At 36.8% G+C, this 17,880-nt stretch overlaps 1 protein-coding gene across 2 annotated transcripts; it reads right to left on the bottom strand.

Moving 5' to 3' along the window:
• Positions 1-25: 25 nt before the first annotated feature.
• On the bottom strand, positions 26-9,180 carry lyl1 (LYL1 basic helix-loop-helix family member). 2 transcript variants are annotated; one of them, XM_046854091.1, is made up of 4 exons: positions 8,982-9,180; positions 6,489-7,308; positions 2,272-2,366; positions 26-1,059 (listed from the first exon to the last, which is right to left on the bottom strand). In XM_046854091.1, the coding sequence occupies exons 2-4, from the start codon at positions 7,022-7,024 to the stop codon at positions 479-481; spliced, it is 1,212 nt and encodes a 403-aa protein (XP_046710047.1). In that variant the 5' UTR covers positions 7,025-7,308; positions 8,982-9,180; the 3' UTR covers positions 26-478. The 2 variants fall into 2 exon arrangements, with proteins under 2 accessions (XP_046710047.1, XP_046710056.1); XM_046854100.1 differs by lacking the exon at positions 8,982-9,180 and adding an exon at positions 7,715-7,833.
• Positions 9,181-17,880: the final 8,700 nt, after the last annotated feature.

Consider the following 17,880-nt stretch of genomic DNA (forward strand, 5'->3'; position numbering starts at 1 on the left):
TTTGTTCCTGAACAGTGCAAAGGTCTCCAAATACACACTGTGTTTATTTTTCCTTACAGGAAACCCATATGGAAAGCTTCAAAGTGCCACAATATTACAACAACAGTGTGTGTGTGTGTGTGTGTGTGTGTGTGTGTGAGAGAGATTAAAAACATGATAACCTCTCAGATGCGTATAATTAATCTGCACACAATCCAACATTGACGATATTAAACGTCTCAATTTTAACACTGTTTGTAAGTGTTTGTATGGAGGGATGTAACCAACTAATCTAAATTCAAACAAGATCGTTATAATAATAGCACAAATTCACCCAGAAATACCAACACATACACATACACACACACACACACATTCACACACACAATATATATATATATATATATATAGCAGTACATTTTTTGACCAGCTGTTCTATTTTTGTCAGTTTGTGCTCCAGTGTTTGAACATGGTATCACAGGCGATGTCACACATGATGTCACCGCTGGTATCCAGCAGGCATAACAGCCTGTATCTGATCTTTTATTTTTTCCATCATCCCTTCACTAACACTCTTCTTAACAATACTCGAATTCTGTGACCCTAACGTCTCTTCACTGTCCGTGTCACCATAGCAACTGGAGCCAGGTGACGTAGTCAAGGCAACGACTGAATCAGTGGAGTCTCTGGTTCGGCGAGAAGCGACTAAGGCCAGGCGCACAGCAGGTAGTGCCGCTGTGACCTGAGACAACAATGTGCCGTCTGAGGGATGCGCTGAGTGCAGGACACGACTGCAGTCTCTGTTTCCATTGCCCAGCATTTCGTTTGCGTCTTTCTTGCTCTTGTCCTCCTCTGCGCTGTCAGTCAGGTTGTTGTCGTTGGCTTGGTCATTCAGCAGCTTCACCAGAAAGTTGATGTACTTCATAGCAAGCCGCAGGATCTCGTTCTTGCTCAGTTTCTTGTCTGGTGGGTGTGTAGGGATGAGCTTTCGGAGTTCTGAGAAAGCGCCGTTGACGTTCTGTTGACGCCAGCGTTCACGGCTGTTTGTGAAAACACGTCTGGCCAGCTTCTGAGGAGGACCTGAGAAAGAAACATAAACACATCTCATATAACAAGAAAGGAACAGCTATGACACATGCATGATCCATAGACATGTGACCTACAGTATATAATCATGTATAGTCATGTAGAGTGGTATAGTACAGTATGGATAAAAAGAACAAAACATAACAGAAGTTTCATTTTTCGAATTAATAATACTGTAGTTTAACCTACATTTTTCTTATTTTGCCATCAATTTAAACTCCTGATTTACTACATTGCATTTATTAGTTCTATTGATAAATATTACTTCAATTTTAGTTTTACACTTGATACTTTGACCTTCGTTCAGTGCATACATGCTATGTCATTAGTGGATGGAACTACTTTACACAGATTTTCCACTGAAACTGTGTTCGTACTGAAGACCGAGCTGATTCAGTGAAACATCAAGCTATTTCAAGAACTGAATGTCTAGCATGTAATGACGTAATGGTTTTAAGCTGAAACTGCATCAGCAATGGACAGGGCAAAAAACTGTTTTTCACTGTTTAACCTACTGTAACTCTCAGTCTTAATCCATAAGTCTTAATCAGCCTTAAATTTGTTTATATTACATATATGTATGGCTTTTGGCAGAAACCCATTTAGCAACTTACAGAATCCCAATTTAAATTTAAATTTTATTTTTCACATTCCCAATCATGACTGGTGCAGAACAGCAAATGGGATAAAAAAAAAAAAAGGATTAATAAATAAGAGATAAATAAAAGAAATGTATAAAATAATAATAAAAGAAAAGTTAATGGAATCAAATTAAACTTATAATGCAATAGATTATAATTGCAATAAAATAAATAAATAAACAAACAGAAATGAATCTAAAAATGCCTCTTGGGCAGTCAGTGCTCCAGTTCATCCTAAAGGTGTCCTCCACTTTAACCCATGTAAACCATGTATATTTTCTTAGCGCTTACATTGTGCATGTAGCCACTGTGATATTAAAACAGGTTTGGGCCTTTTAGTGCAGTGATCGAAATAAATTAAATCTAGCACATCCAAAGACCTTTCCTATACAATTGTGTACCTCCAACTTTGTGGTAACAGTTTGGCTGGAAAAGTCAGGTTTCCTGATACTTTTGTACGTATAGTGTATGTATGAAAAAACAAGATCGATTGACATAGTGGGTGTTGTGTAATCTTGGGTATGCTTCATGGGACTTGAGAAGCAAGGGGAATGTTTTAACTTACAATCAGTGAGATCCAATTCAAAGTGGGATGATGGTCTTCTCTTTACACGGTTGTTGGTGAAGAAACCAAAACTATTGGAGGGACTTAGGAAAGAGCTACAAAAGACAAAACAAAATAAAATAGAGTGAATCAGCAATTAAAAGGCACAAAAAAATAATAGAACACCAACCAAATTTAAACAGTTTTATAATTGGGACCATTTGTACTTTTGGAATCTTCTGTGCAAACTGCACAGTTTAGCCGCTGTTTCGAAGAAGGTAAGAAAAAAAAATCCATACAAAGCAATTATCTAGAGTTTGATTAGTTCCTGTGTGAGTTCCTGTGTTTAGATTGAAACGATGTGACCAGTCAAGACCTGACTTCATTACATCTGTACAGTGGGTGACTGAGGGAGTCGATGTGGATCTTTAGCTGTTCCAGACAAGAGAACGTGCAACAGGTTTTTCGTAACTCAGGCTGCTTGTTAAATTAGAACGTTTTCTACATATCTGCTTTTCTTTGAAGGATTTTAAGGAACTTGACCTAATTTTGACCGTTCAGTCACCGAGCATACACACATCATATATGCATAGGTTAGGGCTGCTTCGTTGTCTAAACTTGCGAGTCTACAAAAATGTCTTAAGACATTCAAGACATATTTTATGTATAACATATCTTTTGCATTAAAACATAGAGGTTCAACTTTCCACTAATAAAGTATTCTCATTAGAGTTTTTAATAAATGCATTCACCCACTCTCAAAAAAAATTGAAATGAATAAGCAGTTTTGAATTGTAATGCTCCTTTATCATTGGAAACACTTTGCTTGTAAGTGTTAACTCAGTAGTAGCTGTAGTGCCTATAAAAAGTTTTTTTTTGAGACACATGCATGGTCCTTTTGTTTATATGCAACAAACTACATAAAAAGCAAAACCACACAAGAATTGGACAGTGAATTACTGGAAGAAAGTTCTGTAGATGGACAACAGAAGAAATTAAGATTGAGAAGAGAAGAGAAGAGAAGATGGTTTGGGGTTGTTTTGGAGCAGGAAGGTTGGAGACTTAATCTGGGTGAAAGGAATACTGAACCAACATGGCTACCATTCCATACTTCAGCACCATACAATTCCCTCTGGACTGTGGCTAACTGGAACCAAGTTCACCATACAACAAGACAACGACCCGCAGCATACATCCAAGTTCTGTAAACGTTATGTAGAAAGCAAAAAATGTTATCTATTATAGAAAGGCTTGCTAGTCACTGCACCTAAATCCTATTGAACTTCTCTGGGATGAACTGAACTGCAAGGTCAGGAAGAAATCTCCAACTAGTTAAGATCACCTTTGGTTTTCAAGAGGCATGACTATTTCGCTGACTATTTGTAGAAACAAACTACCTGGATGCCAGGCGTGTGCTGTTATTCATGCTAAGGGAGGATTTTTCAAATAAACGGTAAGATCTGTTCATTTATTTATTTTTTGGTCAAAGAAAATCTTCACATTATTTCATATTTTAGTTTGTTACATATAAACAGAAGGAACATACATGTCCCTAAAAAACAGAAAAGACTGTATTTCCAAACCTTTGACAGGCAAATAATATAACTTTTGCTTCCTGCAATAATCGTATTGTGTATAGAGAAATATTTGCTAGCATAATTTTTTTTTACACACAGTTAATGTCATGCCGCAGTCAAGTTTTGTGATGCTTGTCTGTTCACCACGGTTGTAAAGTTTTTTGAGGTATTATTACCTCCCTGTCAGCTCAAATGAATCTGGATAAGGCATGGGGGTGTTTTGTTATTGTGCATTATTCTGTATTAACACGACGCTGTTGTGCATAAAGTCCAAGGAGATCCAGCTGAAAAACAGGAACCTTTGCACGATGGTCCATGCTTCTCTTGCACAATATAGAAATTGTATAATCGAATTATACTCTTTGCATGACAGCAGTAGAAAGAAGTTGTTAGCATGCCACAGAAAAAGAAGGCAGACAGAGGACTTGTGCAATAAGTCATGGGTTGCTGTTGTAGTAATCGGCCTCTGTTTATTTTTTCTTTCTCTCTTTCTTTCTTTCTCTCTTTAGTTCCTGAAAACATTGAACCACAAAGATCTAGAGAATATAATTTTGAATGCTAAAATAGTCAATTCGGCACCTCTACAAACAGCTACCTTTGGATTAGCAGCAATCTGTTCCAGCCGAGTTTATCGGCTTGTCAATATTTTTTTTAATGAAGTCAATTTAGACTGAACTTGATCACAGCAGGCGAACAGAAGGCTTCAAATTCCTGTTTCTTTTTCCTCTATTGAATTGTATGTGCTAAATGATTAAAGAAATCCTTCCAAATTTCCAAATGCACCGATAATCACAGATGAGAGACAAATTAGGACAAAAAAAATTTAATAATGCTAGTTTTTCCCTTTCGTTTAGAATAATACACCACAATCTCAATATTCAAATGTTTTTATTTTACAATGAGTTATGACAACACCACTGGAATGCTAATCTAATATAATATTGCTATATGTATATAAAAATGCTTCAAGCTAATATCATGCCTTTGACTGTTTTAACTTAAGTTGGAGGTTACTAGCAATAAACATTTCACACGTGTTTATATGATGGTTATTTTTCACAAGCAGAAATAGAACAAATTCTAAAATCCATTATTGTGTCAAATTCATTTTTTTTGTACTAGAAACAAATAAGTTTCTGCAAAACTTCTATGAAGCCTGTTTTTGTAAAATGTGATTGATAACCTAAAGACCGCTTACAACTCAAATATGCAATTGCATATTGCACATTTCTTCCTTTATGTACAGCTTTCCATTATTTCTATTACATACTTATTACATAATCTTATAACAATGTAATACCTCATTCTATTGTACTCACATGATACACAATTGTATTGTATTATATTGTATTGTATTGTATTCCATTGTATTGTAGTGTATTGTATTGTATTCTATTGTATTGTAGTGTATTTTGCTATATTCTATTCTATAACTCTATGTAACTGTACAAAATGCCTCTTAGGTCCAGATTTATTAAACATTTTATTAAAAACTAGCATAATATGACTACATTGAATGTAAAAATGATTGTGTGTAACCAAATGTACCAACACTCCTGCTCAAGCATTTCTCCTTCACATACAAATAAACAAAATACACATGGAGAAATGGAAATTGTTACTGATTAAAGATAGCATTTAATTGGAAAGTTTTTAGATTTTAATTAGAGAATTATAGCTTTTTTTTTGGCATTCACAAAGATACCAAACACCCTTCCATAACCCCAAACTAGTATACTGGACTTTTAATTACTACATTACTTCTACTTTGTATATATATTTTTGGACAATTGACTACATGGACAATCATTGCACTTGCTTTCAAAGGCCAATGTGTATTAAAAAAAAAAAGTTTATGCATAGTCATCTAGTTGTGTTATATGCAAGCCTGCTTGTATTTTTTTTATGTTCAGTTCAGGACTTTGCAGTGCCTGTATGTTAAATGTGCTGTCAGTTTGTTCTAAAACAAATCACTTGTATGCTCAGGCATACATGGCCAATGAAGCCAATGATTGTGATTGTGATTCTGATAATGATTGTCTTTGATAGTACATATAATAAGCCAAGTGAAAGAACAAGTAAAAATTGAGGTTATAAGACAATCATCAACCTTGAGATTAAATATAAAGATTTGCTTTTACTCTACTGTTTATTTATGCATTCGATCCCAAAACTTTCACCGAGCATAGATCAGGGCAATCACAATTAATAATACATACTGTATAATTACTAATAATGTGCATTACTGCGAAGCCATATAAAGCTGAATGTTTTAAAATTCCAAACAGGGCTGAGTTACCCAAAATCATTTTTCATCATGTTATTGGTTTAACTGGACAACATTCTTTTTTACCAGTTGTGTCAAACAACATGAGGAAGCATCGATCGTGAGATTGCTTAGCATGTGGTCTGAGAGCAGTGTGTGATGATTTATAGCATGCACAGTGCAAGACGTGACAGCTTTATGCTTCCTTTCACTAAAGAAGAGTCAATTTTAGTCCTAGTTGACTGACTGCATATATATATATATATATATATATATATATATATATATATATATATATATATATATATATACATATAAAATCTACAATTATAATATAGATAATAGTATATAATAAGTACTCAGTAATGTGAAATTATAGCACTGTCCGTTCTTACCTGTTGAGTAATGAGTGTCCAGGCAGGTATTGGTGAGGCAGTAGAGCTCTAGGTGGTGGCGCTGTGGCTGTTGGACTTCCGGACAGGGCAGCTAGCTGTGCCAGTCGAATCTCCCCAGGTCCGTGTGGCACTGTGGGTATGGGGTGGAGGGCGGTTAGCTGAGGCCCAAGCATGGGAATTGGGGGCAGAGGGGGTTTACTGTGAGCCAGACTGATCACAGGGATGTTAGGGGGAAGAGGAGCAGGGGATGATGAGGGAGGAGAGGAGAGGACGACTGTGGACGTGGAACTGGAAATAGGAGGGACGCTTGGGTTTGATGGTGAGGTAGCATTCTCTGCTGCTGTCGATTTTTCCTCTACATTGGCTCCCGATGTAGCAGGACTACTTGGGTTTGTGCTTGCACCACTCTCTGTACCATTAGCTTCGTTCGCTGCAGGGCTGCTGGTGCATGGAGAGTGAGTGTTCGGAGGAGTTAAGGGGTCCGTCATTGACAGAGCAGGGGAGGGGGATACCGTGGGCTCCAACTTCTCCATCATGGTTTTCTTCTCTCTGTCTCTTTCTAGCTACAGAAGCTCTAACTCTGTGCCTCAGGTGTGTTCTTTGCCGTCACAGACACTAAAGCGTAAAACGTCTCTTCGTCTTGGCTTGTGTGAATCAGTGCATACTGATGACATTGCTCAGAAGCTTGGCTTATTCTTCTTTCAGACGCCTCAGTCAGGGAATCCGCAATGTTTAGTCTGCAAATCCCATGTCGTCAGTCTCGACAGGGTGCATTTTGTTTTATTTTCAGTTCATTCAGTTCAAACGGCATTCAGGGGGTCTAAACAAATGCAAAACATCATCAGAAGTTGAAGAAATGTGAGATTTTATTGGCCTCCATGGCCTGTATATAGAGCCAGGTTTATGATCACAATCTACTTCTATTGTGATATTTATAATACAAGTGAATGATATTTTTAGTCACATGGAAGTATTTTTTTTTCATGCGAATGCAGTTGTATCAGATTAACTATGCATATGTTTGTGTATTTTATTAAACTAAAAAATATAATTTAACAATTAACAACATTTAACTCCCCTGTGATAAGCTACACATGTCTAGAAATACACATATAAAATATCATTTATTAATTAATAAAAATAAATAAGTTGCTCTTACACAGGCATTGCTATGGTTATTACTACAGTCCAAATAGATACAATGAATTCAAGATTGTCATTTCTACCTGTTAGTGTCTTGTCTGCTCAGTTCAACTACAATTACTGATTCAGTCGTTTTTTGTCACCAATGTAAAATAAAACAATAAACCACTGATGACATCTGTTTCAGCCAGAATAAATATGGACTGGTGACAGATACATTTTACCCGCCATTGAATGATTCATGATTTGCTTTTGCAATCTAGATCCTTCCCCTTTTTTCTCTCCCTCGTCCTTTTTCTCAGATGCCTGCTTCCATTCAACGAGTGTGTTTCCTTTTTCTACTTAAACTTATAAACATATTCCTATTCAATACTCTGGGGTTTTAGTGATGCATAATACTGTAAAGATGTGGAAAGTCAATGTTAAGCACATGGTCATGATCAACTTTTAAATTGATATTAACTCTTGCACATAATAACATCTCTTGAAATACTGTGTGAATTGATTATTATATATTTAATATTCATATTTATTGAGGTATGCAGTCTCTGCTGGTGTTCATGTTTAATTTGATCCGAATTCTTTATATTTCAACACTATTTTCAGTATGAATACTACAATACAATATATTTTAAGATTAATAATATGATGTGGAAATAATAATAAAATATTCTCATGATTTATATAATGTTATCATTTTATAATCATCTGACACTTAATACATATTTATTACTGAAAGTCTGTTAATAGTGAAATAAAAATTGAAACTGGTGTCTGGATTTATATATCGACAGAGCTGAAGTAATTGTTTCTAATTAGTAAAGTTATTATTTTTAATCATTAGTATTATTAGAACTGAAGGTTATAGTATTAAAGATGCATGTATTTGTTATTATTATTATTATTATTATAATATAAAATGTTTATTATTATAATAGAATGTCTATTTATATTTATTATAATATAACAGTAAGTCTATTAAACAAAATAAAAAAATTCGGGAGAATAAGTTGTTACCATTGTATTATAAGTTTTTATCTTATGAAGCTAACAGTATAATAATATCCTTATTAAGCTACATAGTGGCAAAGTGTGTTCTGAGCTGGATTTTTAAAACGTCTACAGAGCCGCATTCGCTTGAACAATGTGTTAATCCCTAATAAACTGACCACTCAGCCTGTACATAGTTGATAAAAGTGGTCAGAATTTAGTTTGTCACATGGAAATATCAACCGAAGTTATTTATTAAGAAAGAAAATGGTTCAGTTTTGCAGCCGTCTAACAACAGAGCGCTGTCGATAAAGTCAACTTCCTTAATAGCCTTATTGAGAACTTCCTTAAGGTACTTACCATATTTGTGGATAGAATGCTGATCACACCTTTACACACGCTCATGTTAGAGTCTCCACTACTGGTGTGTGTCCTCATGTCTTCGAGTGCCTGTCTTCTGGGTGACAAACACGACGTCCTATTCCATCACGCCTTTCATTCCCTACTCAGTAACTTTCTCTTTCTCCCTCTCTCTCTCTCTCTCTCTCTCTCTCTCTCTCTCTCTCACACACACACACACACACACACACACACACACACACACACAAACTTGCCTTCTCTCTCTCTCTCTCTCTCTCTCTCTCTCTCTCTCTCTCTCTCTCTCTCTCTCTTTTTATTCAGTTTTCATATGCTCCTTCTGTCCTCAAAGCAGAAATGCGTAAATATCAATATGAAGGACTGGTCTTACATCAGCGACACTAACCATCACAAATAGAATGGAAACACGAAATTGGTTCTACTGGTTGTGTCAATGAGAACCTATTGTGTAAATGCAGGTGATGGATTTATCTTCCGGTCACTGTTCTCTCAAATGTGTCTGTTTCTTACTCTTTCCTTTCTCTTTCTTTCCTTTACCTTCTAATCCCACAGCCAACAAGGTGCTCCAGTTGGCTTCCAAATTAGATGGGAATGTATTGGACTTGGGAAATGGGAGAGAGAGACAGTGAGAGTGATGGGAGAGAGAGAGAGAGAGAGAGAGAGAGAGAGAGAGAGACAGACAGACAGACGAGAGAGAGAGAGAAAAAAGGGAGGGAGAGAGGGAACAGTTTTCCGCTCTCTGCTGGACAGGAGGATGTACTCAGACAATATGGTGAGTGCTGATAAGAGACTCAAAAACCGCCTGCGGACCTTAGATAAGGAAACATGCCCCCCCACCCGCATATACCCCTCTCACACACACACACACACACACGCACACACAAACACACACACACACAATCCCTGGTCTCCCTGGTCAGTTCTGGACTCTAGAGATTCTTGGATCACAGCTAGAAGGAAGTTGGCTTTACATCACAAGTGAGAAACACCAAAGATGGCTGCAAGCACACACACACACACACGCACGCACGCACACATGAGCACACACACACACACACACACACACACACACACACACACACACTTGATTTAATTTAGTGAATTTTATTATTATTTTTAAATAAAAGGGAATTTTTTAACATCTTCAAAGAGGGCCTTCAATTGTTTTACTAATATAAATCAATGAACCTAACATGGCCTCTTTCCCAGTCCTTGCATGAGCCTCGGCAGAAATCATCTTTTTCATCAATTCAATCATCATTTCATCTTAAATTACATCAAACCATTTACATTTAAAATGATTTGCATGAAGAGCATGTTGAAGGGTCTGAGTTCACCTTGATCAGAGGGCAGAAGAAAAATTTTTTTTTCTTTCAGTTTATGAAACTGCAACTAAACTATATTCAGTTTCATTCCTCTGCTTTATAAACTTTTCCCAATAAATAGATTTGATATTAGTGCCTTCATTTCTGATCTCCTGCTGTGTCTTTAGCACCTGTTGTTCCAGCTGAGTGCACACTGCAGCACAGTAGCTCCCCATCTCTCTTGCGGATTTGCCTACGTGCTAAATTAAGCCTGTGAGAGCGTCTCAAAATGCAATTCCTTCGAGACGTGAATTTCTCTATTTCTAAATATATCCCGCATTAGGAGTATAATAGACTCTCTAACGCCCAGGTCAGACCAGCAGCCTGCCCGCAGGGTTTCAATAGACCTTTGCATGCGTGCAGTCATGCAATTCCCAAGGGGCTTTGCAGCAACACCTGGAGGAAACTGATTCTAATAATAAGGTCAAATAAAGCAGAGGTAAACTCAATTGCTCTTATATGTAGTGATATTCATGTCATTATAGTTTATACCTAATGTATTACAGAATAAAAACAAAAAAGAGTAATGAGTGTTTAGTCTCTGGTATTAGCATCATTAGCTGCATTGGAGTTACCTAACTACACAAAAGTGAGTACACCCCTCACATTTCAGCAACTATTTTAGTATATCTTTTCAAGGGACAATACTATAGAAATGAAACTTGGATATATTTTAGAGTAGTGCAGCTTGTAAAGCAGTATAGATTTACTGTCCTCTAAAAATAACTCAAGAAATAGCTATTATTGTCAAAATAGACAAACAAAAGTGAGTACATCCTAAGTGAACATGTCAAAACTGTGTTCCAGAGTGTCAATATTATGTGTGAGCACTATTGTTATCTACCATAATCTAATTGTTATCTATCTTAATCCTTCTGGGTATGGAATTCACCAGAGCTGCACAGGTTGTTGCTGGGATCCTCTTTCAGTCCTCTATAATGACATCTGCTGGATGTTAGACACGCTTGAGGAAGCCCCACAGGTGCTTAATAGGGTTCAGGTCTGGAGACATACTTGGCCACTCCAAAACTTTCACCTTCAGCAAGACATTTTTCATCTTGGTGGTGTGTTTGGGGTCATTTTCATGATGGTAAACTGCATTGCAGCTCAGTTTCTTTAAAAAGGGCAATCATGTTCTGCTTCAGAATGTCACAGTTCATGTTGAAATCCATGTTTCCCTCAAAGAACCTCAGCTCCCCAGTACCAGCAGCACTCATGCAGACCGAGACCATGATGCTGCCACCACCATGCTTGCCTGTAGGCAAGACACAATGCTTTTAGTACTCCTCACCAGGGCATCACCACACATGCTGGACATTTATCTCAGTCTTATTAGACATGGTTCCAGTTTTTCATGGTCTTGGACAAGTTGTCATCAGAAAACTGTTTGCGGGCTTTTCTATGAGCTAGTTTCAGAAGAGGCTACTTTCTGAAATGACGGCCATGCAAACCGACTTGTTGCATACGGTCTGAACACTTACACGTGGACCTTAGGGTGTACTTTTGTGAGATACTGTCTGTCTGTCTGTCTGTCTGTCTGTCTGTCTGTCTGTCTATCTATCTATCTATCTATCTATCTATCTATCTATCTATCTATCTATCTATCTATCTATCTATCTATCTATCTATCTATCTTTCTTTCTTTCTTTCTTTCTTTCTTTCTTTTTCTTTCTTTACTGCCATTTGGAAGGTCTCCTAGTGGCCCGAAAAAATATCATTAAGGTTTTTTATAGTATTCACTGTAGTTTGGCAGTTTACTGCCAAAAAATTACACATTAGTTTTACAGTATTTTTTACTTGCTTGGAGCGATTCTCAGAACAGAAATTAAATTCCCAAAACTACTTGTTTGTCCTCCAAATTATTTAGTCACTTGTGCACATCATAAAAGCAGTTCTCATTGCTGCGATCAAATTGCGAATGCTTTGGTACATTAATTTAATTGATTGTGTACACTTGTCCGCTGTTTTCTACATTATCAATTTTTTATGTCATGTTGATCTAAATATATTATTCTGGTTCTCACCTGAATAGTCTTAACCTCCAAAACATTTAGGCATCAGTTCATTGCACAAGTCATCGAATGCAAAATGGTTAAACCAGTTGTTGTCATCTATCATCAAAATTTTCTATTCACTTTTTGAAAATGTGACTTGATTAATTGGGCAGATGAACTTTGAATTTCACTAATGAAGGTGAGTGTACGGCATCAGATCAACCAATAATCAACAAGGTCTCTAAAACAGGTCAAAGGTCAATCTCATGAACCTTAAATTGGCAAGAGAGCAAAACACAGAATTATAATTTCTGAAAATAGATGAACAACCAGAAAACAAACAGACACTATTACAGTAGAGTAAAAGTGTTGAAATTGAGCTGTTGAAATTGATAGATGCCATTCAGTAGAAATTCAACTTTGGGCATTTTCAGTAATCCAAATGACTAAACAAAAAAACTTCTCATTCTGAAGGCAATGCGATGTTCATTAACCTTTGTAAGAAATACAATGTGTTGTGCTGTTTGTACAAATAGTTTTGAGAATGCACTTTTTTTTTTTTGCCTAGATTCCTGGACATGAGTAAGTGTGAGATTTTTCAGCAGGAATACTGGGAAAACCCCTCTTTATGATGCATCTTGGAGCCACAGGACATATCTGTGTTTGAAAACTGGCTTTTTAGATATTACATTGTAAATCCAAGTAGCACATCATAGGAATGCAGAAACCTTTTCAAAGAACCATTAGGAGAACCTGGACAACACAAGGATCTACAATCATGTGTACATACTCTGAAAAAGAAAACAGTTGAGGTAAAACATCACTGAAATTGAATATTGAATAAGGAGTATCTCAAATCATCTGTGTAATTGAAATTTAGTTCTATTTTTAAAATAAATATTTAAAATAGAATGTCCATATACTTTCTTTCAAACACACACACACTCTCTCTCTCTCAAACACACACACACACACACAGTAAAAAGTCTCCATGGACACGCTTCCTGCGGTCCGTGTAAACACTATTGTGAGTGTTTTGCGATAGGGATCAGAAAGGCTAATTGTTTAGAGCAATAAGATCAGTCTATTTTGTAGGGAAAGTGACAAACACTGCAGCATGCCAGCACAGACAAGTGTGTGTGCACGTGCATCATCGCTTGTCGGTTATTAGAGAAACACATCAGAAGGCTTCAGTTGCTAATTCGGGAATATATTCTCTATATGAGTACTAAGTCCTAATACCAGGCTTAGAGTAGACAATCGAAAGGAAAATAGTATAATCGATAAAGTATATGGTAAAATCTTCTATAATGTAAAATGAGCATTCTGCTATGAAACTTGTGCATAGCATATTGTTTGATGTTAAATAGAGTGATACAATGCTACACTGTGTTTCTCAGCCTCATTATTATATTAGAATATATAAGTTTCATGTTTCATACCTCAAAGGTATCACACAGATATGTCCTGTAGCTCCAAGATGTATCATGAAGAGGGGGTTTTCCCAGTTTTCCAAACGGAAATTCTCACTCTTGTTCACAGCAAGATATTTAGGCATGTTTACAACAAATGTGTCAATGGTTCTAGTTTGCATTTGCCAACAATAATGCCCTTTAATATGTGGACAATGCACAAGAACTGCCAAATAAATCAAATTTAGAGAGCTGGATAATCAGCAGTCACAGTCACACTTCTACAGTCTAAAATGAACAATCTTTTCTGTGTGAGTGTGAAGCTCAAATAACACCAACGCTTTATAATGTTTGTTGTATCGAACTCTCAGGTAAAGTTGTCATGGATTTGTTTCTGGGTTTCCCAGTTTCCTCCGATCTCCAAAAACTGCTACAGAAGCAAGAGTGCTGACTCTTATTTGCCTGCATGTGTGAATGTGGAAGCTGGTTATTTTGGAGCTCTATTTTCACTTAAAATGATGCATCAGGCACTGCTACAAAACTCATGTTGCAATTTTTTACAATATTAACTTTGTTTATATTAATTATTTTAATAATTTCGTTTTATACCTACAAAAATTAAGTTATATTACATTACATTCTAAAAATAAAAAGGACAGATTTCTAGGAGGACAGGATTATATACATATATATATATATATATATATATATATATATATATATATATATATATATATATATATATATATATATATACAGTACAGACCAAAAGTTTGGACACACCTTCTCATTCAAAGAGTTTTCTTTATTTTCATGACTATGAAAATTGTAGAGTCACACTGAAGGCATCAAGGGCTATTTGACCAAGAAGGAGAGTGATGGGGTGCTGCCAGATGACCTGGCCTCCACAGTCACGGACCTGAACCCAATCGAGATGGTTTAGGGGTGAGCTGGACCGCAGAGTGAAGGCAAAAGGGCCAACAAGTGCCAAGCATCTCTCGGGGAACTCCTTCAAGACTGTTGGAAGACCATTTCAGGTGACTACCTCTTGAAGCTTATCAAGAGAATGAGCTTCAATGCCTTCAGTGTGAATCTACAATTTTCATAGTCATGAAAATAAAGAAAACTCTTTGAATGAGAAGGTGTGTCCAAATTTTTGTTCTGTACTGTATATATATATATGACATTTAATAAAACACTAAATAAAACCTTTTTGAAATAAAATTAAACACACGCTAATCTGAATTTAATGTTTATTTGCAAAAAGTCTGGTCCCCGCAGTGTTTTTAAAAGTTATTATGTAAGTTATTAAGTAATTATGTTTTGGTTTGTTTGTTTGTTTGTTTGCTTGCTTGTTTGTTTGTTTCCTGGTAGCTCTGCTGAGAAACCCTGCCTTTTAGGTTAAATCTCTCAGGTAGGAATCATGTGTTAGTTCCTGTAAGGTGGTAATGAAATCCTGAAGTCACACATTAGACAGCATCATTTCCTCAGACCTCAGAAGGACAAATGACTAAGGGTACTAAATGGAACCCTTGGTTCTATACAAGTCTCATTTTTCTTCATTTAATACAACTCAGATACAAAATGCTGTGCTGCTAATGGTGAAGAATGTGCTCATATTGCAAAACCAGCTCACACTACAACTTAATTTACTTTAATATCACACACAAAAATTCATAACGATCACAGAGACAACAACCTGACCTAGAACAGCACTGCACCACCAAAGTCAAGGAGCCCCAAATATTCCAGTAATGTGTAGAGTCAGCTACCATAGACATACACCATAGATATGCAACTCATTTTTCTACTATAGGCTGCGATTTTCTTACCTTATTCATTGTTTTTGATTGCGTTCTTTCAGGCCCTTAATTTGGAACAAATACGTTTCGTTAGTATCACTAAATGTGTTAGTAATTGAAATAAATATGCAAAATAATCTTAGTGTTGTCTGTATATGACCCTGCTGTTACATAATAGGAGTTTTTGTAGAAATATGGATTGATGATTAAATCCAGTGAGAATTCATGAGTTTTTTCTCAGAGTTGAGGTTTTTGTGTGTCAAAAGCAGCTCTTTTATCCAGACCAAAAATATCATCAGCATCTATTACATGCTGAGTCTCATAAAAAGATTCAGATATATACATTTGTGTATCTGTTGTGGGCTTCAAGTACCCAGGATGCACCTGAGAAGCCAAAGGCGGATGTTGGGGACAGCTGCTTCCTGTCCACACTTCCTGTTCAAGCTGAGGGGGTTGGACACAGTGGAAGGGGTGTCATGGGGGGCCGTTGGCGAGGCCAGCGTCCATTTCCAAACAGGATATCTCAGCCACAGTTGCAGGTGTGAGCTCACAAACGCTCATAATTCACAAGTGATTTCTTAATACGTGATACCGAGGGGCCCATGCTTCCAATTAGGAGTGTGGCGCAGCAGGGGGAATGAGGGGTGGTTTAAGGTCAGAGGAAGGCCTCTCTTATCTTTTACCCAAATTTACCATCCAGCAGATAAGCTAAGTGCATAGACAGTAGTGGACTTTTTAAACCCCTTTTCCTTTAAAATGTGCATAAATTTCACTCCACTTGTCTGTAACGAGGGAAGCTCCAGCAGGGATGCGTTTGATGAGCCTGACCTTGGATGGATTTTATGGCCTTGCACTGCCAAGGTCATTGCCAATGATGTGCAGCGCTTGCATTTGCCTTCTAAAGTACTTTAACTGAAGAAGTGGAATGAATTCATGTCCTGTTTGTTCAACACTAACCTTAGCAGATGTGGTAAAAATGGCTAATATGTGGGTGAGGTTCAAAGACATCAAGCAAAAACCACAAAACCTCAGCCAAGCTCAATTATTCCAGTGTGGTGAATTCTGGTCAGCTATCTTAGCTCGCTATGGTGAATCACTAGCAACCCGCTGTACTCATATATTAATTTATTCAGGCAAAAAAAAATATTTCTAATAATCCTTGGCAATACTAAAATATATTAGGAATGATAAGATTCACTGATTCGCATTGGTGCATTGCCATAAAATGATGCTAACGATGTGATGCATCAATTTTAAAAAGTGTGTATCGGATACAAGTTGGCATTTGTATCGAATGCATAGTTTTTAACATATCTGCATAGGTAAAAAACAATTTAGTCTAATCTATCTATCTATCTATCTATCTATCTATCTATCTATCTATCTATCTATCTATCTATCTATCTATCTATCTATCTATCTATCTATCTATCTATCTATATTAAATAAATATATGTGGACACCTGACCAAAAGATTTGTACAGTGTGCTTTTTTAACATCCCATTCAACATTTAGTCCCTGTTTCCTGATACATAACGTGTGTAATATAGATAGTGTGTGCATTCAGCCATAAGAAGATTAGCAAAAGCAGGTTCTGCTGTAGTTGAGAAGGCCTGGGATGCAGTCAATATTAAAATGCATCCCGAAGTTTTTAATTATGGTTGAGGTCAGTGCTCTTAAGCAGGCCACTCAAGATCTTCTACTCCAAACCATGGAAATCATATCTTCATGGAGCTCACCTTGTGCACAAAGAAGACATTCTACACAACTGTGTGTTTCAAGCTTTGGGGTTTGGGGAAGAACCACATATGGTTCTTGTTCAACTTTTTTTTTTGTCAGCACATAAATAGTGTAATAATTGACAACAAAAACCAACAGGAAAAATTATTAATTTCCCTGTCAAATAAAAAGTTTATATGTGGAGTGTCCACCATGAAATTAAAATATGTAGAAATTAAAATGAGCACTTTAATATAAACTGCTTCTTCTTCTTCTTTCGGCTGCTCCCATTAGCGGTCGCCACAGCGGATCATCCATCTCCATACCACCCTGTCCTCTTCATCTGCCTCTCTTACACCAACTACCTGCATGTCTTCCCTCAACACATCCATAAACCTCCTCCTTGGCCTTTCTCTTTCCTCCTTCCTGGCGGTTCCATCCTCAGCATTCTCCTACTGATATACCCCGTGTCCCTCCTCTGCACATGTCCATACCATCTCAATCTCACCTCCCTCACCTTGTCTCCAAAACGTCCTACATGTGCAGTTCCACTAAAAAACTTGTGTCTAATCCTGTCCGTCCTCGTTAC

This window comes from Silurus meridionalis, chromosome 1, assembly GCF_014805685.1.
Source record: "Silurus meridionalis isolate SWU-2019-XX chromosome 1, ASM1480568v1, whole genome shotgun sequence".
Taxonomy (NCBI): Eukaryota; Metazoa; Chordata; class Actinopteri; order Siluriformes; family Siluridae; genus Silurus; species Silurus meridionalis.

What these genes read in the sequence shown, in the direction of transcription:
- lyl1 (XM_046854091.1), bottom strand. Translation starts at nt 7,024, where the DNA reads ATGATGGAGAAGTTGGAGCCCACGGTATCCCCCTCCCCTGCTCTGTCA. An exon ending in GGACACTCATTACTCAACAG is followed by an intron (nt 2,367 to 6,488) that starts GTAAGAACGGAC and finishes TGTCTTTTGTAG; the next exon opens with CTCTTTCCTAAGTCCCTCCA. An exon ending in TGAATTGGATCTCACTGATT is followed by an intron (nt 1,060 to 2,271) that starts GTAAGTTAAAAC and finishes TTTCTTTCTCAG; the next exon opens with GTCCTCCTCAGAAGCTGGCC.